Source organism: Engystomops pustulosus, chromosome 1 (genome assembly GCF_040894005.1).
Source record: "Engystomops pustulosus chromosome 1, aEngPut4.maternal, whole genome shotgun sequence".
NCBI lineage: Eukaryota > Metazoa > Chordata > Amphibia > Anura > Leptodactylidae > Engystomops > Engystomops pustulosus.
Window position 1 is genome coordinate 268,223,101 of NC_092411.1, and position 24,407 is coordinate 268,247,507.

General features: G+C 41.6%; 1 protein-coding gene across 3 annotated transcripts in view; it reads left to right on the forward strand.

Annotated features, from left to right (window-relative positions):
• The window catches only part of TBC1D14 (TBC1 domain family member 14), a 55,895-nt gene extending 42,342 nt beyond the window's left edge, over positions 1-13,553 (forward strand). For 2 of the 3 annotated variants that reach the window (XM_072126123.1, XM_072126124.1), the window contains 10 exons: positions 3,426-3,508; positions 6,510-6,627; positions 6,840-6,946; positions 7,334-7,414; positions 7,549-7,643; positions 8,817-8,888; positions 9,027-9,155; positions 10,009-10,118; positions 11,495-11,753; positions 12,234-13,552. In XM_072126123.1, coding sequence (XP_071982224.1) covers positions 3,426-3,508; positions 6,510-6,627; positions 6,840-6,946; positions 7,334-7,414; positions 7,549-7,643; positions 8,817-8,888; positions 9,027-9,155; positions 10,009-10,118; positions 11,495-11,753; positions 12,234-12,299 — 1,120 coding nt within the window. In that variant the 3' untranslated portion in view covers positions 12,300-13,552. Of the gene's footprint in view, positions 1-3,425; positions 3,509-6,509; positions 6,628-6,839; positions 6,947-7,333; positions 7,415-7,548; positions 7,644-8,816; positions 8,889-9,026; positions 9,156-10,008; positions 10,119-11,494; positions 11,754-12,233 lie in introns of all 3 variants that reach the window. The other variant, XM_072126122.1, reaches the window with a different exon arrangement.
• Positions 13,554-24,407: the final 10,854 nt, after the last annotated feature.

Here is a 24,407-nt window from a genome sequence, read left to right on the forward strand (position 1 = left end):
TGTGATTGAGCCGCTGCGGGCCCCTGAGGCTCATGGGCCCCGTAGCAACCGCTACGGCTGCTACGGCGGTAGTTACGCCACTGGGTGGACGCCAGACCTGTGTTTTGTCTTCAGTTCTACTTGTACTTGTATAACTGGTTTATTAGAGTTGATGGGGATCACCGTAGTTGTTCTTCACGGTCAAAGCTGCCTCCATACAGAGAAATAACCCTTTATACCTATAGTTATACTATACTCTATACTCCACTCTAGTTATAAGTTAGGTGGATGTTCTAAATCTTATGACCTATGTGTGAAATATTTTCATGAGGTTGGGTGTAATTATCGATTTTCGATCACTGAGACAATGTAATCTGAATCATGCAGGGATACTTTCCAGACTGGTGACACCCTGTAGTCAATTTTATTCATAAATATGTGAATTGTGAGATCCTAACCAGGCCGCGGATATTATACAGTTGTAGATATGGGATGAGGTGCTGCTCACAGTTACATCTTGGCGTGCTGGCCCCTTTCCGCTATGTTTTCCAAGAACCCTAGAGACCCTTTATGGATTGGAACGGTGTAATGACTTCTATGGTTTCCATTTCCGCAATAAACCACTCACTTGCTTTTCTTTATGTTGTGGTTTCTCTGGTGTCCAGAGAGTAATTTTTAAGTGGGGACGGTCACATGTTTCAGTGCCTTATCCCCCACATTTTTACTGAAATTCTTACTGATAAATCAACTTTTTAGTGATATATTATAGAGACCTGTGCGTTTCAACGGCAACGGACTACATACAGCAGTCACCCTACTGTCGTCTGCCTTCCCCTTACAATACATTTAATTGACCTTTTTATACAAATATTCTAATAGGGGGAGATTTATCAGAAGTTTCTGAGGTAAAACTGTTCTAGTTGCATATGGAAACCAATCAGAGCTCAGCTTACATTTTATAAACAGCTGTAGGAAAATGAAAGCTGTGCTCTGATTGGTTGCCACGGCCAAGTAGAACAGTTCTGTGCAAAGAGACTTCTGATAAATCTCCCCTTATAGCTTTGACCCATACAAAATGTTCCGAATTGCACAGTCTCTGGGGGAGTCTCTTAGGGCAGAACTGTTCTAATTGCCCATGGTTTACCAATCAGAGCTCAGCTTTCATTTTCCCGCAGCTGTTTATAAAATGAAAGCTGGGCTCTGATTGGTTTTCATGGGCAACTAGAACAGTTTTACCTCAGACTCTTATATTATAAACTCACTGGGGTTTTTCACTGCAGATTTATCATAAGAGTCTGAGGTAAAACTGTTCTAGTTGCCCATGAAAACCAATCGGAGCTCAGCTTTCATTTTATAAACCGCTGTTGGATATTGGATGTCATGTGTAACTAGAAAAGCTTTGTTCTTTGACACTTCTGATAAATTTACCTCATATTATAAACTCACTGGGGTTTTTCACTGCAGATTTATCATGAGGTAAATTTATCAGAAGTGTCAAAGAACAAAGCTTTTCTAGTTACACATGACATCCAATATCCAACAGCTGTTTATAAAATGAAAGCTGAGCTCTGATTGGTTGCCATGATCAACTAGAACCAAAATGTCTGATAAATCTCCCCCCATATCTATATATATCGTTGTACAGAACTTTCTTTCCCTATTAGAATTGGAAGATTACAGAGAACCAGATAATCTGCCTCAAAGCAAGCTCCACCAATATGGAAAATTAAAACATAAATTTAGTTTTCACTGAAAAAAATAATACTACAGGCAGTCCCCTACTTAAGGACACCCGACTTACAGATGACCCCTTAGTTAAAGATGGACCCCTCTGCCCACTGTGACCTCTGGTGAAGCTTTCTGAATGCGTTACTATAGTCCCAGATTGCAATGATCGGCTGTAAGGTGTCTGTAATGAAGCTTTATTGATGATCCTTGGTCCAGTTACAGCAAAAAATTTTGAAACTCCAATTGTCACTGGGACAAAAAAAAAAAAATTTGTGTAGATCTACAATTCTAAAATATACAGTTACATACAAATTCAACTTAAGAACAAACCTATGGACCCATCTTGTACGTAACCCGGGGACTGCCTGTATATTCTTCCTACTTGTAGTATGAGTTTTCTAAGGCTACATTCACACTGCCGTTGCCCACCCGTACCGTAGCGGGCAACGGGAGTGCACGGGGAGAGGAGGAGGAGGAGGTGAGCGCAGCTCAACCCCCGCCCCTCTCCATAGAGATACATGGCGCACGGCGCCGTATTACGGGAAAAGATAGGACAGGTCCTATCTTTTTCCTGGGTACGGTGCTGCACCGTACTGCTCCGGTATAGCGCCCATTGCCGTCTATGGGGGATGTATATCGTCCGTATATACGTCGGCCATATATACGTCCCCCATAGGGTAGTGTGAATGTAGCCTAAGAAGGAGGTTGCTTTTTAACCCTAATACATTGCTATACAAGTCTCTTTAGTTGTAAAGAAATCCGAAAAACTGGATGGGAATATGACCGTAGAATCTGACTACACAGGTTTTGTTTGTAGCCTGTTACCACGGAGACTTATTAGTTGGTGTAGAAACTGTGGACAACATTTTGAGAAAGTTTACAGATTTTTTTGGAAAATAAAAAAAAATAAAAACTAGCTTAGATTACAAAGAAGTACGTGACATTTAAAGGTTCTGTCTGGGGACTTTTACTCTTTTTAAAGTTTCTGTTTAGCTGCCGGAGATCTGTTCTTATTTTATAATTGGTTTTATAGGAGGGGGATTTATGGCATCGGGCCACCGTGTTATTTTGTGCAGACTGAGAGTAACATTAATGGGTTTGGCTATGGCCCTGTAAATCTATGATTGATTTATACACGGAGCCTAGATTGCTGTCTGATATGTATTACTGTGGATGTGACTGGACTGTGTGATGAGATTGCATTTGTTTTTCCTATTTGAAGCTGCACTGTAATTTTCCGTGGCTGTATACTCTGTTTGCCATCTCTGGACAGGTGTCACATTGCAGCGCGGTGATTTTATAGGAACGTCATGTTTTATTCATTCCATCACACAGAGGTCGTCCAATAAATATTAACATATTAACCGTATAATTCTATCTAGACGGGAAATTTCTTCATCAATTAGTCACAGAAATTGTGTTTCTCTCAGGATAAGCCATGGCGAACTTGCATTAAACTTATTATACAGTATTTTGATTCTGGAAATGTAATGTAATATTATTGTCTCCTGCGGAGGCGCTGCAGGGGAACAGAACTCTTCTGTAACCATATACTGCAGCCAATCGCTTGCAAGTTTGTTTTTAGGGGAGCTAAATAGGTATAATCCTATTACCTATTTTCCTATAATCCTATTATATAATGATGTTCCTTCATATAATTACATTTCAGTTTTGCTTATAGGTTTGCACTGACCTCGCTGTATATTTACTATCCACAGAAACCTTCCAGCCAAACCAGCGGAGGAAGCCCAGAAACACCGACAAGAATATGAAGAAATGGTGGCCCAAGCGAAAAGGAGAGGTACTGGACAAGTGAAGACCATCCATGGTCCTTATTCTGCAGGCCATATGTATCACATGTTACTGTGAAGACCCCAACACTGCCCCCTATGGGGCCTCCATACAAATCATATAGCAGAGGGTTGTAAAGCTGCATATAGTGTTGAAACACTGATCCTCCAAGTAGTTTTTTCCAAGAAAAGTCCAAGTTCTCGTGAAAGCAATATCTTTACCATCTTTAAGGAGGTTATATTTAAAGGGGTTGTCCACTTTCAGCAAAGAATTGATTGTTCGTGTAATGAAAAGTTATACAATTTTCCAATGTACTTTGTGTATCAATTCCTCATGGTTTTATATATCTCTGCTTGCTGAAGATCAGGAAGCTTCATTGTTTTCTTCCTGTGGATACAAAACTATCCCTGGTCATGTGATGTCACACAGGTGCATGGATCGTTATATCACATAGAATAGTCAGAGCTGTGGGATATAACGAGCCGTGCACCTGAGTGACATCACATGACCAGGGTTATAAGGAGCCATGCACCTGTGTGACATCACATAACCTGGGATATAACGAACCATGCACCTATGTTTCATCACATGACCAGAGATATAACAAGCTATGCACTTGTGTGACACCACATGACCAGAGAGGTCACACAGGTGCATAGCTTGTTATATCGCATGACAAGGGATATAACCAGCCGTGCACCTGTGTGACGTCATATGCCCAGGGATATGACAAGCAGTGCACCTTTTGTGACATCACATGACCAGAGATACAGCAAGCTATGCACCTGTGTGACATCCCATGACCAGGGATAGAACGAGCCATGCACCTGTGCGATGTCACATGCCCAGGAATATAATGAGCTTTGCACCTGTGTAACATCACATGACCATGGATATACAACAAGCGGTGCACCTGTGTGACATCACATAACCTGGGATCTAATGAGCCGTGTACCTGTGTGACATCACATGACCAGGTACCAGTTTCTAACTACTGAAAGTAAACAATGACGCTTCCTGTTGAATGACAGCAAGCAGAGATCTAGGAATTGAAACTGCAAGTACATTGGAAAATTGTATAATTTAGTATTACACAAACAATATCAATTATTGTCTGAAAGTGGACAAACCCTTTAAGGGCTCATGCACAGGGTTGTATTGTATTTGTGTTTTAATGCCACAATCCTCCCCTACTAAAGACACATTTTTGGTTTTCTCTACTTGCCCTTGATTTCAGACACTTCCACTAGTTGTAACAGTCTTGGTAGGAACTTGGAAGAAATCCCTTTTGGATAATATGATGATACATGTTTGCAACATATCAATAATGTGTCAATAAAATACGTATAAATCTCGCTTTAACTAAGGTGAGAAGAGATCTGGCTAATCGGTGGTTAATGAATCATAGTCACCAGGGTCTTTTTATTAACTTTCTGTCTGCAAACACGTAAGTGACAATAGACGAGGATCACGTTCCGGCAGATAGTGACTCACCCGAAGCCTGCGATCAATACGAGGCTCTGTAGACACTGGTGTCAATGTACATGTTTTATTCATGCGCGGGAGAAGTAGGTTATCCGTGTACATTTCCTGCATGATAAGTTGTGGTATAAAACCTGCGCTGCCTCTAATTCATTGCTTTATCTATGGACATGACAGATTGATGAGATCCAGTCTTTCCTCACTGATGCACAACAACTCTCAACAGGAGTGTTTCATTCTGTATTGGCCCCTTAAAGGGGTTTTTACCATTTCTCATATTGATAGTTGAATCATAGGATAGTATCCTTTTAATTATTAGTATTTGAATGATCACTAAGCTGCAGTACCACAGCTTGGCCACAATACAGAGAATGGAGCCATTCCATGGCCAGATATAGTCGCCTGATGGGGTCCCACTGACCTTTTAAAAATTGTCTTTTAATCGATCACTGTCACCAATTTTACTCCATTAAACTACCAGTCCCCTCAGGTAGGGTGTTTAAATGTTCTTTCTGGAATACATCCTTTTATGTGAAATCTCACCCGTTTACCTATAATAAAAAAAACTCATCCAAAATCATGTCAAAATGAGCAGAGAAGAGTCATATTTTACCTGAGATGAGTCAAGTTTAGAGGTTGCAGGGGGAGAGTCACTTTAGTATCTAGAAACATGCTGCGGTGTCACTTTAAAGATAAGAATCTCATCTTTCACACTCCATCAGCTAAAGACCCAGTTAAAGCAAATGTGAGCTGCAGATAAAGATCTAATTCCAGCTTTTTTTTTTTTTTTTTTTTAAATTGGCTAGATTTCTGGTTCTGTAGCTAATGACATCATATGGAAATTTGCAGAGAAGAGTCATATTCGCCTGAGAGAAGTCAAGTTTAGAGGTTGCATGGTGAGAGTCACTTCAGATGTCAGATGTTTTGGTTCCTTAGTAACTAGAAACATGTTAAGATATGAATTTTATCTTACAGATTGGATCAGGATTGGGGTTCTGTATCACTGGTTCTGTAGATCAAAGACAGGAACTTTATCTGCAGCCCACATTTTCAGAATCTCTTTAATTGTCAGAATATCTGGTTCTATAAATCACAGTACCAAAAAGTATGTGGCTGGATTATGAGATTCTTTTCTTGAATACAAGCTTGTTTCTAGGTACTATGGAACTATAGATATGGGCAGCATTTCAGCAAACTTGACTCATCTCAGGCAAAATATGACTCTTCTGCTCATATTCATACAACTTTGTAGTTTTTTTTGTTTTTTTTTTACTAGGCAAACTGGTAAGATTTCACATACAAAAATTCTAGAACGGGCACTTCATTCCCTACATGAGGGGCAGCTAGTACAATGAGGTAAATCTGATGACCAGGTCCTTTTAAGAAACATCCCATAGCCTATAACCATGGATGTAGAGCCCTAATATCAGATCAGCAGTTTTCCAAGGAATTCTGCCTTCCCCATTGCGATAGCTCCTACCTTCATCTTTACATAGAATATAAATTTGACATGTTTTTATTTTTTGCAGAATTTAAGGAGGCCCAGCGGAAGAAAAAACAACTGGAGGAGAGGTGTAAACTGGAGGAAAGTATCGGGAATGCCGCCATGATGTGGAACAATGAGGTCCTACCCAACTGGGAATCCATGTAAGATGGGGCAAACTCATGGAATAATTGTAAAGTTTTAAAGGTTTTTTTTTTTTTAAATGTAAATACTATAATTTAGTCATAATAACCGACCCTGGATGACTGATGACATTGCAGCACTGCTGTAAAGTGAGATCTTTAGTCGTATATTAAAAATGTGTTGTGTGTGCAATTTATACTTTTATTTATTCTTCCATGTATGTTACCCTCAGGTGCTGTTCTCGGAAAGTTCGGGAGATGTGGTGGCAGGGGATCCCACCCAGCGTGAGAGGGAAAGTCTGGAGTTTGGCGATTGGCAATGAGTTAAATATCACTCACGGTAAGAACGGAGGCTCAACGTCAGTACAGGCCGTCCCCTACTTATGGACACCCGACTTGGAGACGACCCCTAGTTAAAGACGGACCCCTCTGCCCACTGTGACCTCTGGTGAAGCTCTCTGGATGTTACTATAGTCTCAGGCTGCAATGATCAGCTGTAAGGTGTCTGTAATGAAGCTTTATTGATAATCCTTGGTCCCATTGCAGCTAAAATTTTGAAAAGCCAATTGTCACTGAGGCATAAAAAAAATATTTGTCTGGAGCTACAATTACAAATTTTCATTATACATTTTTGACTTGCATACAAATTCAACTGAAGAACAAACTGATGGACCCTTCCCAAGTTTTAGGTAATCCCCAAAACTCATTCAGCCTCTTTGTTTTCTAGAGCTTTACGATATCTGTTTATCTCGGGCCAAAGACCGATGGAAATCCATGAGTATGGGAGGGTCCGACGTGGATAATGAAGGTGAGATCTTATAGATGGGATTGTTCCTGGACAATGCCCCAATGCTACAGTATATCTATGCTTATATTTTGTGAAAAAGACGTAGATAAAATGTAATGTGTCATATCTTTATTTTATGTTCATTTTTTCGATAGACTCCGGTTTGTCGGCATCTGACAGAGAAGCGAGCCTGGAGCTAATAAAGTTGGACATCTCCCGGACATTTCCAAATCTGTGTATATTCCAGAAGGTACGACCTGACACAGGAGGCATCCCCAGTATGGGGGCAGCTGGCTTGATTGCGGCCTAGTCATGGATGTCACAGTAGCACAATCCTGGCGTAGGCCTCATCCAAACCTGTCAGGCCCAGCAGGGAGAAGCAAGAAGGAGGGGAAGGTTGTGTGACAATAAGGCCCCCTCTGGGGCACTCCTGGTGTAGGTGACAGGCCCTGGCAGATAGTAAGGGGGAGGCCCGTCATGTTGGCAGCTTAGCCAGGGGGACACACACTGGAAACGGAGATGGTGCAAAAACAAGGTCGGCAGACAAATCTGCAGCAAAAAAAAAAAAAAAGGCTATGCAATATTCCTCTTTGATGGCAAGCAGAGCTGTTCCACTTGCCAAGCTGAAGTGTAATAAGTAGTCTTTTGGTGGTAGGAACCAGTAGTAACTACCTCGGCCCTGGACCAGTGTTCAGCTAGGTGGGATCAATCTCAAGAGAACCAGATTGGCTCTGCTGTATCAGCAGATCAGCAATGTGCAGTGTAGGACTGGGCCATCAGAGAACAAGTGGATTCTTATGGTGGGCTCTGGTTCATCTAAATACTGAATCCCAGAGGTCTAGTGGAAAACAACCCATAGACTGTCAGTCTATTTCCTGGGCGTAACGAAGAGTAGGCCACCAGACAAATTTTCACTGGTGGACCTAAGGAACTCCAGTCCCACACTGGCAATGCATAGTTCTGTCAGGAATCTGTAGTTGCAGAAACCCCAGTGCTCAGAACCTCTGAGCTGAAACTATAGTTATAGACTTTAATCTCAGTCACTGGAAGTTTCATGGAAGCTAGCCAATAAAAAGCCTGCATTGCCTCATAAGAAGAAACCAGAGTTACATTAACATAACAAAAGACTTTAACACTTTGGTAGTAAACCAGCATGCTTAGAAAGATAGTGCACCCAATTATACCCATTCCTGTCACTAAGTAGTGAGTTACAGAGCCCAATAGAGTGATCAGTCCTACTGGGTCTACTCTAGCAGGAAAACAAGACTTTAATTTAGTAATGACCCAACTCTGGGACATTAATTCATTAAGAGGCAGCATTGTCTTGAACATTTGCTGTAGTTCTGCACATTTTTGGAATATTTTGTATTATTTTGGGGTATATTGGTATAGGTATCATGATGTATCATTGATTCTTTTTCAGGGCGGCCCCTATCATGATATGCTGCATAGTATTCTAGGGGCCTACACCTGCTACAGACCTGATGTTGGTTATGTAAGTATCTCTCTCTCCATATAACAGTCATGTATTGCTTGTCCTTACATGGTATCGGATGTAATATCCTGTGTCATGTGTGGTCATGGTACTGGCTGTTCCCTGATGATAAAAATCTCTTATTCCTTGGTTTATTAGGTACAGGGCATGTCGTTTATCGCTGCTGTGCTGATCCTGAACCTAGATACTGCTGATGCCTTCATTGCTTTCTCCAACCTCTTGAATAAACCGTGTCAGATGGCGTTCTTCAGAGTAGACCATGGCCTTGTAAGTTCTGGAAATCAATGACTTTTTGATTTTTCTCCATTGAGAAATCTTCATTTGTTTTACTATTCTTGCCTTGGCCTGGAGATCTGTGTAGTTGTACCTTTTTGTGTATGTTTTTAGTAGCAGCAGGACTGTGAAAAATGGATTTATATTCTAGGACTGAAGTTTCTTCAAGTGCATGGGGGGGGGGGGGGTATGTCCTCACACTGCTGTTTTTTTTTTTTTTTTTGTTTCTTTGCATTCAAACTGCTTCACAAGCCCCTCCCCTCTGCTGTAATATCCAACCAGCAGCTTTGTATGATCAAAACTGCTGGTAGACTACTCCCTTTATTGGGATTATTGCCAAAAAATGGTGTAGATATGAGTAGGACAACCCCTCCAGATAAAAGCTACCACGCAGGAACAGCAATCGATTTTGACAGGAATCTATGCATACTGGGATATTGTTTAATCATACCTTTGTGTGTATTGTTAGTAGCAGCAGAGCTGTAGTTGGATACTGCAGCAGTTACTCAGATGGGAAGAGCTGTGGAGTAATATAATGCAGAGAGCAAAGCAGTGTGAGGAGACACTCCCTTACCCCTATTGTGGAATATAACTATATGTTCACAGTTCTGCTGCTACTAAAACCACACATACAAGCTATGATTACACAGATCTCCAGGGACAGAACATAACAATGTCTGCAGTTTGACATCGTCAAACTGGCAGACAGATTCTCTTTCAATATTACCCAAAAAACTAGTGAATTTTGTTATGTTACCCTTGGTTTTTCTCATTGGGACTTGCTATAAATTAATATATCCTAAATTGTTGTTGTGTTTTTAATTAATTCTTTGCGTGTCCTTTGCAGATGTTAACTTACTTTGCAGCATTTGAAGTATTTTTTGAAGAAAATCTTCCAAGATTATTTGCCCATTTCAAGAAAAATAATTTGACTCCAGATATCTACCTAATAGACTGGTAAGAGTGATACAGTACCCCGGTGTAGAGGCGTTAAAGGGGTTGTCTCATACCCTCATAGTCTCCTATATGGAGGCAGCAAGGGGGTCAGATGCTTGTTGTGGTATTTTTTATTTTTTTTTAATTGTTATTATTTAGTTAAACCCTTTTGCCATCTACTGGTCAGAGTGAGTACTGCACAATACTCCCCCATGCTGTATGACTATATGCATTAAAGTCTATGATGCAGTCTATGTTCAGACCATAGGATTTGACTTAAAGGGGTTGTCCACTTTACGTAAATAATTGATATGGTTTGTGTATGGAAAAGTTACAATCTTCCTATATACTTTCTGTATCAATTCCACAGTTTTCTACATCCCTGTTTGCTGTTCTACTATAGAAAGCTATTATGTTTACTTATAAGGGAGAGAAATCTGTCCATGGCCATGTGATGTCACACAGGAGCGTGACTCGTTATACCACAGAGAGTAATCAGAGCTTTGTGTTATAATGAGCTGTGCACCTGTGTGACATCACCTGACCAGAGATATAACAAGCCGTGCACCCGTGTGACATCACATGACCAGGGATATAACGAGCCATACACCTGTGTGACATCCCCTGACCAGATATATAATGAGCCGTGCACTTGTGTGACATCACATGTCCAGGAATATAACGAGCCGTGCACTTATGTGACATCACAAGACCAGGGATATAACGAGCCGTGCACCTGTGTGACATCACATGACCAGGGATATAACGAGCCATACACCTGTGTGACATCCCCTGACCAGATATATAATGAGCCGTGCACTTGTGTGACATCACATTTCCAGGAATATAACGAGCCGTGCACCTGTGTGACATAATATGACCAGGGATATAACAAGCCGTGAACCTGTGTGACATGTGACCAGGGATATAACAAGCCGTGCACCTGAGTGACATCACATGACCAGGGATATAATTTGCTGTGCATCTGTGTAACATCGCATGACCAGGGATACGACGAGCCATGCATCTGTGTGATATCACATGGCCAGGGATATAATGAGCTGTGCACCTGTGTGACATCCCATGACCAATATAACAAGCCGTGCACCTGTGTGACATCACATGACCAGTATAACAAGCTGTGCAAATCACGAAACCATGGACAGATATCGATCCATAGGAAGTAAACGTAGAGGCTTTATATAGCGGGAAGGCAAGCAGAGATCTAGAATTGATACAGAAAGTATATTGGTAAGTTGGAGAACTTTTCCTTACACAAACCATATCAATTATTTGCCGAAAGTGGACGACCCCTTTAGCAGATGCATTTGATTTTCCTTAGGGCTCAGAGATCTGCGTGCTGATCAATAAAATTTCTTTGTCCCCCTTCCCCCTAGGATTTTCACTCTATACAGTAAGTCTCTACCACTGGATTTGGCGTGCCGGGTGTGGGACGTGTTCTGCCGTGACGGAGAGGAGTTTTTGTTCAGAACTGCTTTGGGAATTCTTCGACTATTTGAAGACATTTTGACTAGAATGGACTTCATTCACATCGCTCAGTTTCTGACCAAACTCCCGGAGGACCTAACAGCTGACGACTTATTTGTGTCCATCGCTGCAATTCAGATGCAGAGCCGGAACAAGAAGTGGGCCCAGGTACAGCACCGACTCCTTCCGGATAATACAAAATACCCTTTTTACTTCTAATTTTGATTTAACAAATCTAACACATGTCAATCTACTGATTTAATTGCAATTTTTTCTCTAGAGTCAGGTGGGAGGTGCCTGGATGTCGCCCCAGGACCGCCCACCAGACAATAGAGTCCTTATTAGCATATTGGGTGTCATATCTAATGGTCCTGAATTGTGTTGGTATCAGTAGAGTAACAACTATTGAATGATGCAGAGAATTGGGGTTGGTGTAAGTGATGAAGGAGCTTCAGGACTGGATAGGGAAGGGAACCTTTATCTTATGGATCCATTCCATATCCGTCCCGGAGCCAGTCTGGAGAACCTTTGCAGGGCAAGGGGTTGTTGGACCGCCACGGATCTGATACAGAATAAGTCTATAGAGTATAGATAATCTGTATCAAACACTACCTAGGGTCTGACCGCAGTTGTTATGTTGTATTCCAGATCCTGTCGGCGTTACAGAAAGATACCCGTGACACGGAGAATAGGAGCCCCGCCCTGAAACGCTGAAGATTTACTCAGGATGGAACATAAAGGATTTTGTTTTCGACCAAGAGGGAGAACATAATTCTACATCAGGACTACTGTGCAACACTGGAATTGGCCTTAAGACTGATCAATGGGACCAGGCAAAAATAGTCAGGAATCTGTCCAGGCCACAGCCTGTGCTTTAGTGTTATTTTTCTAATGCTTCCATTGCAAAAAAACACTGAAAGTCCAATTGTAACTACAAAACTGGCTTTCTGTATACACCACTAGAGGGCGCTGAGGGGCTTACTGCATTACTTTATGCATTGAACTCTCAAACTGTATGCATTAAGCTCAAAAGCTCCTCCTAGTGGTGACTGCAGGTAACCCAAATGTTATAATAGTCTATGCAGGTGAATTGGAGTTCTGTTTTATAGACAAATGAAGCTCCAACATAGATGACGTATTGGGAGGGCATTCAGTTTTAAGGAATTTTTTTCTAGTCTCAACATAGTTTTCTATAGTCAGAACGGCAGCTGATCAATTCTACTACAGAAAGCTGGTATTGCTTATGGCATAAAAATGGTGAAAGAAAAATCATTATTGGAGATGTCCAGACTGAAGATGGTTTGGGAATATTTGACATTCACAGGAAAAGGTAGTACTACAACTTCCAGTGTGCCCTGGTTTGTTATATTTGGATAGAGGTGTATTGGGCTGACAAATCTGGCTTTAATTTTTGGAGATGTGTGTCTTGCCAATTACTTCGGCAGGGCTTTCATGACTCCACTTTTAAGGTACTTAAGTAAAAAATCTGATTACTAATGCAGAGATGGGGAGTTGTGTGATGTGACTGTCCATGTGTTGCCTTTTACAGCTATAGTAATTAGATTTTTCTACAAGTTAATGTGAATGGAGAGAGTATCTTATGTGTGATCAAAATGGTGAACACCAAGTATTTTATGTGGAAATCCTCTTTAAATACTGTATATATAATACTCAGTCATATTGGACTATTTACAGTGAACCTGTCACCAGGAAATGTTATTTTTAGCTGGTGAAATAATCTATGCTTTACTGATTTTAAAAATGCCTTTGTCAGCATTCTAATTTATTTCAGTACTTTATTTAAGTTTCATTCACATTACCTGGCTCCCTGCCAGCAGCGTGTGGTGAGTTCCGGGTGGAGGGAGCAGCTGCAGCTTGTGTCAGTCCCCTCTCCTCCACACTTGTGCAGCTTCCTCCCCTCTCCATGTCATGTGCAATGAGCGAGCAGGGGGGGGAGGGGGAAAGGAAGAATGCATGAGGAGACTGAAAGACTCGCCACACGTTACTGGCAGGGAGCCAGGTAATGTAAAATAAACTTGTATAAAGTACTGAAATCTTTCAGAATGCGGACAAAGACATTTTTAAAATCTGCATAGCCATAGGCCTTTGGAACCGGTTACCGGCTAAAAACTAAATTCCTGGTGACAGGTTCACTTTGTGGCTTTGTTTTAGATCCCTATGACATGACTTGTTCCTACAGGTATAAATTATCTATTTATACCATAACCCTTATAAGAATGTATCCAAAAAATTTTCAGATAACGGAGCCACGTCGCGTAAAGTGTGTGACTGGTACAGAATCCATGGTGGCTCTTCTGATGGTTGGGACAGGTTGTATTACTGTAGATCTGCTGATCAGACTGTGTATAGGCGTGAATTATTTATGACATGGTACGGTTTTCTGGGCACTTACCAAAGATGTACACACAGGTAAAAGTCACTGGCACTGGTATGGCTGCAATATGTTTTTTGGTTTTTTTCTAGCCATGTTTTTTTTTTGTGTTTGTGTTATTGTATATTTTTGATTTTGCTGTTGGTCTGATATGGAGTGATGTTTCCCAACTGTTTCTGCTGTGGATAATCGGGCTTGGGTGGCAGAAAACTGGCACTGGTGGGTATGGTGAAAGAACATTGGCGTAGCAGAGCTGTGTGTGTGCACAAGGCCTCTGTACACACCATTAATGCATTTGTCTTGACACTGGGACAGTCTATGGTTACACTGGAATTTATGATGGGCATTACCACATCTGCACCTTAAAGGGAATCTACCACCAAAATCGAGCATGGATAAACCAGGGACATGCCAATGAGCCGCAAAGGGCTCTGGGGGGTGTGACCAAAGCCCCTCCATGCTCTGGCTTCACAGGCTGTTACACTGCCTTACTCAACCTGATCCCTCAGCATTTCCCACTGCCCCTGCCTGATGAAATCCCACATAGGGGGAAGTGCTCCTGCACAGTGTAACAGCCTGTGAAGCTACAACCACGGAGGCTCTCCGTGTTGTAAAATTGTAAAAGTTGCTTTTAGAAGAAAGGAGGCCATAGATAACAAATATAAGAAGATTCCCACAGTCACGGTGCCTGGATTTCTGAGTAGTACCTCTGTGCCTCTGTTTTATCATGATGGATTTTGGTGTAAGGTAAAAAGATTGTCATAAGATAATATTTTTATGATATGAGAATCGAAAATATGGCAAAGTGAGCAGGCCTTGGCACCAATGTTCTCGGATTTTATATATATAGAGAGGACTCCCAGATTATATGCATTGGTGCACCCCCAACCATGAGAAGGGGGTCTATAGATGACGAATATGTATGAGATAGAAGCACTTTAACTATAATGAACATGACACAGTCCAGATATCACTAAAGTTCACAGTACATTGTGTATTCTACATACTTTGCTGGAATTAGAGAATGAAAGGCGTATACACATTGTATACATTTTTTTACATAAAAAAATCCATTTGCCTTCGCTCAGGTTGGATGTAATCTTAAAAGGATTGTGTGATTACTACAACTTACTACTGATCCGTATCTAGTTCATAGGGGTGCGACAGCTGGAAAACCAACCTTATTATGGAAATGGGGGTCCCTCCATCTGTACTTTCCACTCCTGTTGTCTAAATGGAACTGCAAAGAGAACCCAACACTCATCCATCTCCAGCCCCATAGAGAGAAATAGACTGCATGAAGAGACGGGGGATGGGGAAGTTATGATATTATTTGAAGTCCCAGTGGTCAGACCCCCATGAGTCGAGATCATTCTCGCCTGTCCTTTGGATGGGTTATAAGTTGTTGTTTTTGTGCTACCCCTGTAAGTTCTGGTGGGTTCACTTACATTCTGCCGTGTTCGAGCCCCCTGGTCACTACTCTGGTCTTGGGCTGTGTTCACACTTGGAGTTTACATTGCATTTTGAAACGCAATAGAGCAGCTGAGGAGAGGAGATTTGCCAAATTAAATTGTTGTAAACCTTTGAGTTTCCAAAACGCAATGTTAACACAATGAGTAAAGTGTTAACATTGTGCTAGCAAAACTAAAACGTTAATGCGTTGCTAACACACGCGTCGGCGTCACGTTTTGCAAATGTAAATGTTAACTGCAATGTAATTAGGAAAATCTCGTCTCAGCTGTGTGTGTTGTGTTTCAAAATGCAATGTAAACACAATGTGTGAACGGCGCCTTAGAGATAGAACGGACTATGAAGGATCTGCTGTATTGACTGGGAACAGTAACTCCCGCTGGGTGTCTGGGAGGGGCAGGTAAAATCCTGGAGGCTGTATACTTGGGCTCATGGCCCTCGCCGATCATCCATCAATATTTTTAAAGAAATGTTTCTCCCGTGTTCTTATCTGTAACACAAGAGATGACGCTTCCTTAATGTCTATCAATAAGTTACCGTAGATTCTAGAATGTTCTGGAATCCTCATACCCTCCCTTTTAATTAACCCCACATGGGCTGGTCTGCCTTCACTTTTTGCTGTTTTTAGTATTTTTTTTTGTAGTAGTTTTGTTTTTTTGTGTGTATGTATGTGTATATATTGTTTTTCTCTGTGTGTATGAATTTATTTTAGCATTGCAATATTCCATTTTGCACAATGTTAAGGGGTGGGGAGGGGGTTGTTAGAGGGTCTCATGGATGAAAACCCAAAGAAAAAAAATGAGCCTAATAACTTTTTCAGTGCACTTTGTAAATGAAAGTGGACGTCTGATTGGCTGCTTCATCTGTGAAGCCTGGTGTATAGTTTATCAGCCCTTCTCTGGTTAGTATTATACCAAATTGTTTGATAATGTATAAGGAAGGTGGGTGTCCTCACCAATTCAGGGACCATAAACACACCATCTGTATATAAATGGTAACATTGGAGGTACTGAAACGGTATCGGGGAAAGGCGAGAGCGTATCCGGCAGCTCGCGCTCACATTGTACATTTGTACATATTAGTTATATTTTACTTATAGACCACTTGAAGGGTTTGTCCACTTTGAACACTGAGAGAACCCTCTTCTCTATTAAAAGGGCTTCTCGCCATAATAAGAGACGTCACATCACTGGGAGTAGGGAACCCATAGGCAGACGGTCAACCAAAGTACATTACTGGGTATTATCAACCCTATAATATATATGAAAACAGGACTACTGCCCCTATGCATCCAACAGAAACCAAAATAGTTGATTAATATAAAAAAAATTTAAAAAAATCCCTGGATACCACTTTCAGAATACAGAAAGACGTTCCGGAATTCTGGGAAGTATTGCTACAATATTGTAAATGTTCTATTTATCTAAACAAGACCCAGAATATGTAACCAGTGCAAGAAATGATCCATGGCAAAGCGTCAAAGGGGCAGGGCCTTTCCTACTTTGTATGAAAGTGATAACCCCATGCTGTGTGTGTAATATGTACAGATCCGCCGCGTAGAATCGGTCACTTGAGGGGCGCGGGTGTAAGAATAAGACTTTTTTTGAAGTGTAAATACAGTTTTAGTAAATAAATTTATGTAAAATGAATCGGACTTTGTTTCATTTCTTTCAACTTCATAAGAATGGACTAAAAGTAACATTTTGTCACATTGATGTTCTGTAACTGGCCTCCTGGAGAACTCCAGCAGCAATGAATGAATGGATGATATGTGACTTGCCGTTTCCTAACCTCTCAAAAACAAAACTTTTTTTTTTTTTCATGGAATTAGAGTGCAGTCTAATGACTAAAAGGTCACTCCTCCAATGTTTCTTGGAAAATAAGCTCTGGTTACAAGCGGCTATATGTTCTGAACCGTGGCACCTGGAAACCCAGTGCTGGTGTCATCTTAAAGGAGATCTACCATTTGGAAAATGGTTAAACCAAGCATACCTCTGTGTAGCTGTTCGCAGGCTGATGCATGATCTTATGTTGATTATCAATAAATCCTTAAAAAAATAGCTTTTTAAATTATGTATATACTACAGGACGCTCTGGATATTATTCACGCCTCCTTTGTGCTGTATATTACACCCACACCCTCCAATTCCTCAGTGAGACTAACTGTGCTCTGGAAATAGCCAGCTGCGTAGAAAAACAGAGCAGGCAAGGTGATAAAGGTGCTGATCGGACAAGCGCAAGATTTTTCCAGAGACCCAGGTGACGTGCACGCCAAGTGTGATAGATTATCAAAATAATATCCTGCATCAGCGTGCAGGCAGCTACACAGTGGTGTGCTTGTTTAACTATTTTCAAAATGGTTGATTTCCTTTAAAAAGGAGAATCTTCTTTCTAATATTACACAAAATGAGCCAGGAGTGTAACTTTAACATACAGTTCCCACTCTTGATGTGATCAGATATATGCATGGTGTACAGTTCGCTAATGTTAGGAGGCTAAAGGAGCGGTGATAATTTCACCCTGGTCACATGATATCCTGAGAAGATGCATGGGACTTGGGAGAAGTAGATGAGAAGGGCCGGTCGAGTAGGACTGCCCCCTCTGATGCAGCAGGAGACTGTTCTATACAAACTGGTCCCTGCTGAGTCTGCCTGGCAGGGAGACCGCTCCTTTCCAGGCAGTTTAACCCCTCAACTGCCACAATCATGTAAAAGCTCTCAGAATATGGCGACACTTAGGCAAATGCGGTTTCCTTAAAAATGAGTTTTTATTTGCCAAAGTAGTAAAACATAAGAAAACCTGTACATGTTTGGTATCTCCTCAATCGTACCAAGGCTACATTCACACTACCGTATGGGGTACGTATATACGGCCGATATACGTCCCCCATAGATGGCAATGGGCACACGTGCGGCACTGTACCGCTCCGTACCCGGGAAAAAGATATGACCTGTCCTATCTTTACCCGTAATACGCCGCCATGCGCCATGTATCCCTATGGAGAGGGGCGGGGGTGAGCTGCGCTCACCTCCTCCTCTCCCCATGCACTGCTGTTGCCCGGTACGGTATGAGTGTGCAACGGCAGTGTGAATGTAGCCTAACCAAAAGAATAATTGTATCAGGTTTATTATACGGTGCATTGAACTGCTTACATGTTTTAATTAAGAAATTAGTGCCAAAACAGCTGTTTTATTCTGTAGGGTTGCAAGAAAGGGTTAATAAATTTGAATCGTCATGCTATTCTTACCATAAAAATTAACCTATGAAAAATACAAATCTTACCGCAAAAAAACACTCATTTGCCCATGGCAGATAAAAAAAAATTAACGTTTTTTTGTAATTTAAGCAGAAAAAAAGCGTAAAACAGGTCTCTTTCCTAAAGGTGTTAACTGTGGATATCCCTGTGTCACTAGGAACAAAAAGCATTATGCAACATATTAAAGGGGAGATTACCTACTTTGAAATTACACCAGAACACTGTTTCTAGATGACGCATTTAAAAGTTGTACGTGTCTGAAATCTGGTGACCATCATTTGAGAGAATTTTAATATTGAGTGTGTGTGTGTGGTGGGGTCCATTTTTGTAATCTACTTCATTAACATGGAGGCTGCATGAGCTCACATCTAATCCCCCTACGTTTGGTTGAACAGCTCTGAGAAGGGAGGATCAACCCCTTCACTTTCAGCTTCATCTTTGAAAATACTGCTCATAGCATACTACAGCCAGGGAGAGAGCAGAAAGGGTTAACACTCGCAGCTGTGTAACAAAAAGGAACGTTGTAACTAAGGGATATTTTAGTCTATTATTTTATTTTATTTTTTTTTTTGTTACAAACTTTTACATTAAGAATTTCTTAATGCAGTAGATCAGAAAATGTTACCCCCCCCCAAATATAAAAAATCATCTGAAATGCCGCATTTACTCTTTAAGGCAGCATGGAGGAGGAAGGAGCTGACAGCTCAGCTAAGGAAAGTGCCATCACTAGACATCATGAGGCAATAGAATCACAATACATTCACAATGGAATGCAAGGTTTGGAGAGTTCCAAAAGATGATGACATGACGATATGTGAGCATCAATGTTCATTTTTTTGGTTCAAGAATAAATATAGATTTTTATTCATAGAAAATTAAGAGATCCCCTGAAAAAAAGTCCTGACCCAATTTTCAGAGCAAAACTTAGAAGACCCTGTTTTATTTTCAGAGAAACATGGTGGTTGTGTACCTACTGCCCCACTTACATCTTATTTCTTTTGCCAAGTTAATCCTCCCAAATAAGGTTACTGAGCAGCGGCAGCCTGAATGGGCAGCTGCAGAACATCAGAATCCCTATTCTCTCTAAAAAAGAGGTTCTGCAGCAGCACAGTAATGTTGGGGTACGTTACTAAGAACAGTGCAGTCTGTGTATAATGCAGGGGGCGCCAGATTCATCATTTCTGATTCACGTTCTTCATGGATCTGGCACCTCCTGCGCAGACGCGACAGAGTGCACCAACCTTTTTTTTTTTTGGATGCGGCTTTAACATAGAGCATGTGACAAACTTCTGATAAATGTGGTCCACTGTCCGACTGAGCACTGGAACTCCCATTTCAGTGACGAAATTTGTGTCGCATAAAGAATAGTACAGCCGCGACACAGAACGGTCACGTGCAACACACGTCTCGGACACTTCTTACATACCTGTGCAAGCAGTGTGCACTAGAAAGAACGTGGAAAGTCCCACAGAACTGGCGCAAGGACCTTAGTAAATGTGCCCCAATGTGTTTGTGTGACCTCCTGTATTAATACCTTCTCTCCTGGGCTGCTAGATAGCAGTGGTAAATGCATGTGTTAACACACGTTAACATTTCATTAACACATTTTTTTTGTAAACGCAATGTTGACACCAATGTAGTTAGGCAAATCTCTTCTCAGCTGCTGTGATGCGTTTTAAAATGCATGCGTTAACACCACGTGTAAACGTACCCATAGAGTCCATCGCTGATCTTGTACGAGTTAACAATAACGGTCCCTATTAGCTGTCAAGGAATTGATAAGTATTTTTGGAAAAAAATTGCATTTGTTTCCCTTATAGAAAGAATAACATAAAGTTGGTTTAAATGTACGGTATTTTTCGAACTATAAGGTGCACCGGAGTATAAGGCACACCATCGATAAATGCCTGCTAAAATGTCTAGGTTCATATATAAGGCGCACCGGATTATAAGGATGAATGACCAGCAGGGGGCAGACCTGTGCACGGTTCAAGGCAGCTGTTGTCTGTAAGTACGGTTCATATATAAGGTGCACTGGACTATAAGGCGCACCTTTGATTTCTGAGAAATTCAAAGGATTTTTTGAGCACCTTATAGTCCGAAAAATACGGTAATTTAAAATTGGCATAAATTTTCTTCCTTCTACACGGTCACCGTTTGCTTCTAGATTCTAGGATCAGGATACAGGATCATCTGCCAAGGACTGCACAAAGGAATGAGTCCATGGATTAGGTTCTGTATAGACTGAGGGTGCGGATTCACGTTCAGTTTGCAAAGCTTTTTAAAATTTATTGCAACCGGAATGGGGAGGGGCTTGTGCCCGATCGCATCAACATTTCAAAGGAAACGCATGTGATTGGTAACTAGCACCACCCGTTTGGTATGTAAACAATGTAAAACACGGGATGCTTGATACCCATTGCATGTATTTCCTCTGAAATGTTGACGCTATCGGCACAAGACCCTCCCCGTTCTGGTCTGCACCCGGAGACAACCCGTGCTCTATTGTTCCAAAAGCGCTCAGTGTGTCTCCGTTATTGTGTATCTGCAAAAATGTGGAAGGCAAATGATGTCACCAGCTTGTCCCAACCTCTTGTAGGGTCACATGATTGGGTTAATTCACAACTGCACATTCACATCTCAAAATAATAAATAGGGGCTGGGGGTAAGTGCTCCAGTGTATGATGGTGCCCCTGTCCCCCGCCAGATTTATTAGGAGGCTCCGGGCTGACCTGGAGTCTAAATGGGTGCACCCCCTTTCGCTCCCATTTGCCATAGAGGTCGCGCAATGTGGGAAAGCTCTGATTGGTTTCCATGGGCAACTAGGACAGTTTTACCTCAGGCACTTCTGATAAATCTCCCCCGTTGTGCCTATTTCAGGTCTTGGACATGACCCGTAGACCAATAACAGTCAGTATACCGTCCATGGAAATCATGGCTACCGTACTGAGGTGTGAATAAGCCCTGAGATGGAGCAGAATACGCTCAGTTGTGTAGGAGACTGCCGTCTACTGTGTTTCTCTATAAGGATGAATAAAAGGTATAACAATGTACAAGTCCAAACAGCACCAGGCCCGACCCTCTTTTGGCTCCAGTCAAGTAAATGGAGCCCTAATTTTGAGAACTTTCTCTGCGGTTTAAGCCGGATACAGGAAATGGAGAGAACAGAGACTTACATGTAATCTACCAGCAGGCCACACCTGGAGACTGGAGATCTGTATAACCTTAAAGGGTCATTCCGGGAATATGAACGTCTGATACAAAAACCCATAAAGCTATAAATAAATGAATGTAACAAAACTCAATGACATTAGTCACAAAATGGAGCTTAAATAGTTGGATTCACAATAAATAGTTTATGATTCACAAAATGTTATGGGCTTTCTAAAATAGGTGGGGTCATCGCCAAGATGGCCGCCACTGGAGACTCCCATGATCCTTTAGTTCTCAGTAACTCCTTCTCCCTCTTCTATTCTGCTCCCAGTGATGATGTCACAGACTGTCCTGCTCTGTTACCATAGTAATGATGTGTAACTGCCATCACTGCACATTACCACGCTGAGATGACTTCTCACCACCACACCGGCCATACTGGATGCACTGCAACCAACCCATTACAGCCAAACATAGTGATGATCACATGACCTGCCCAGGCACGTGCAGGACATGTGATGTGGACATGTGACCAGCGGCCATCTTCTATACTGTATCTGCTCCGTGTGGAAAAAAATCAACGGACTGGTTAAAGGCCCAGTAGCATTTTAACCCCTTCACAACGCAGCCATTTTGTAGCTTAAAGAGGATGTCACCCTAAAAAAAATGCACTAGCCCCTTTTTAGCAGTGTTAAATTGCTAGCGTTATCACAACCCTCCTATAAAGCTAGCAGACACTGCTGCACCATAGCCCTCAGAACGCCGGACTGAGCTCACAGCGATCTGGCGTATTCATGAGAGGGGCGGTCCGAGGAGGCGGTGACTGCCACATGAAGGCAAAATAGATAATCACTTTTCCGGATTTTCAGAATTTACTCTTTTGGGGATAAATACAGTTTTGAATGAAATTTTACATATTTAGCATCAAAACCCCCCTAACCAACCCATTTTCAAATCTGCACCCCTCAAGCTATCAGAAACCGCATTTATGAAGATTGTTAACCCCTCGAGATCTTCATAGTAATTTAGTAATTGAATCAAAATGGAGGTGAAATTTAGGATGGTCAAATTGTGCCGATTATACGTTCATTTAGCCCTAAAATTTACACATTTCCAAAAATATAAAAAGAGAAAACCCATCTTACAATTTGTTCTGCAATTTCTCCTGAGTACAGAGACCCCCCCCCCCCACATGTGGACGTTACTTGTTTCATGGGCGACAGAGACACAGAAGGGAAGGAGGGACCTGTAGCTGCCAGGATTTTAGTTTCATCTTTGGCCCCTTTTGTAGGCTATAAAATTTTTTGTTATTGTGGCCAAGTGACTTTTTTCTTTTTGGGCAGGAGTAGAAAAGCATCAATTCTCAACTTTTTAACAGGTTGTTATGGGCACGTGATGCTACATATATGGGGTTTATGTTATGATTTAAGACTTTTTTTGTGTTATAAGTATTTTTTGTATGTTTATGAGGCTTATGGGCATTTTTAACTTTTACATTTTTTTCCCTTTTTTTTTATCAGTTCCACCATGGGACATGAACAAGCAATCATCTGATTGCTTGTATATGATAATACCCTGCAATACTGATTACAGGGTACAAGCTCTGTCAGCCTATGCACATAGACTGACACTGTGCCTTTAAGATCCCATCATAGATGGGATCGTACAGACACTGCCTGAGGACAGCCCTGGGGTCCTGATCGGACCTCAAGGCTGCCATGACATCGATCGGCACCCACTCCGGCCGTGGGTGCTACACTGGGGTGTCAGCTATTAGTTACAGCTAACACCCAGTGTATTCCCATGCCGGCTCAGCTCCGATCCTGAGCTGACCCGGCATCCGCTCTGTGTCCTATATATCGTTAATATATCCATTAAGAGGTTAATTCTTCATTACAGTGCATGTCAACAGCATTTTTCTGCTAAGGGAAGCAAAATTTTAAATAAGAACTAATTACATATCAGCTTATATTTTAATAACCCATTTATATATGAATTATGCGTATTCCTACGTTATACCCCTTTAACTTTTGTGTGGTGTTCATATCTGCATACATTTACATTACAGGATTGTAACTTCTCCAAGTGCATAGGAGTAAAATGTGAAACGTGACTTTACGTTCTGCTGTATTCTCCAGGGCGTCTGCTAGTTTCTACAGGGAGCAATACAGAGGGGCTGTGGAGCAGCTCAGAGAACAGCAGTGTAAGGACATAACTCTAGTGCACTTGAAAAAAACCTACAAACCCAGTGCTGCTTCTACCATTAACATACAAAGGGTATTTACAGGTTTTTGGAAATCCCAGAATGGGGCTGGTTTTGTCTGCTCTGGTGACAACTCTCAGTCTCCGCTGCTTATGTCACATTCATTGCACATGTGAATCCTTGGCCTCAGTGGTCCCGTCCCAATGAATGATATGTGACCAGGCCAGGGATTGGCTCAGCTCTCGGGCACAATGTACATGGAAAAGAGTTGTGCGGGGACTCCTACCCTGCACTGGACAACCCCTTTAAAGATCTGTCTCCACCACCTAATACATCACCACATGACCA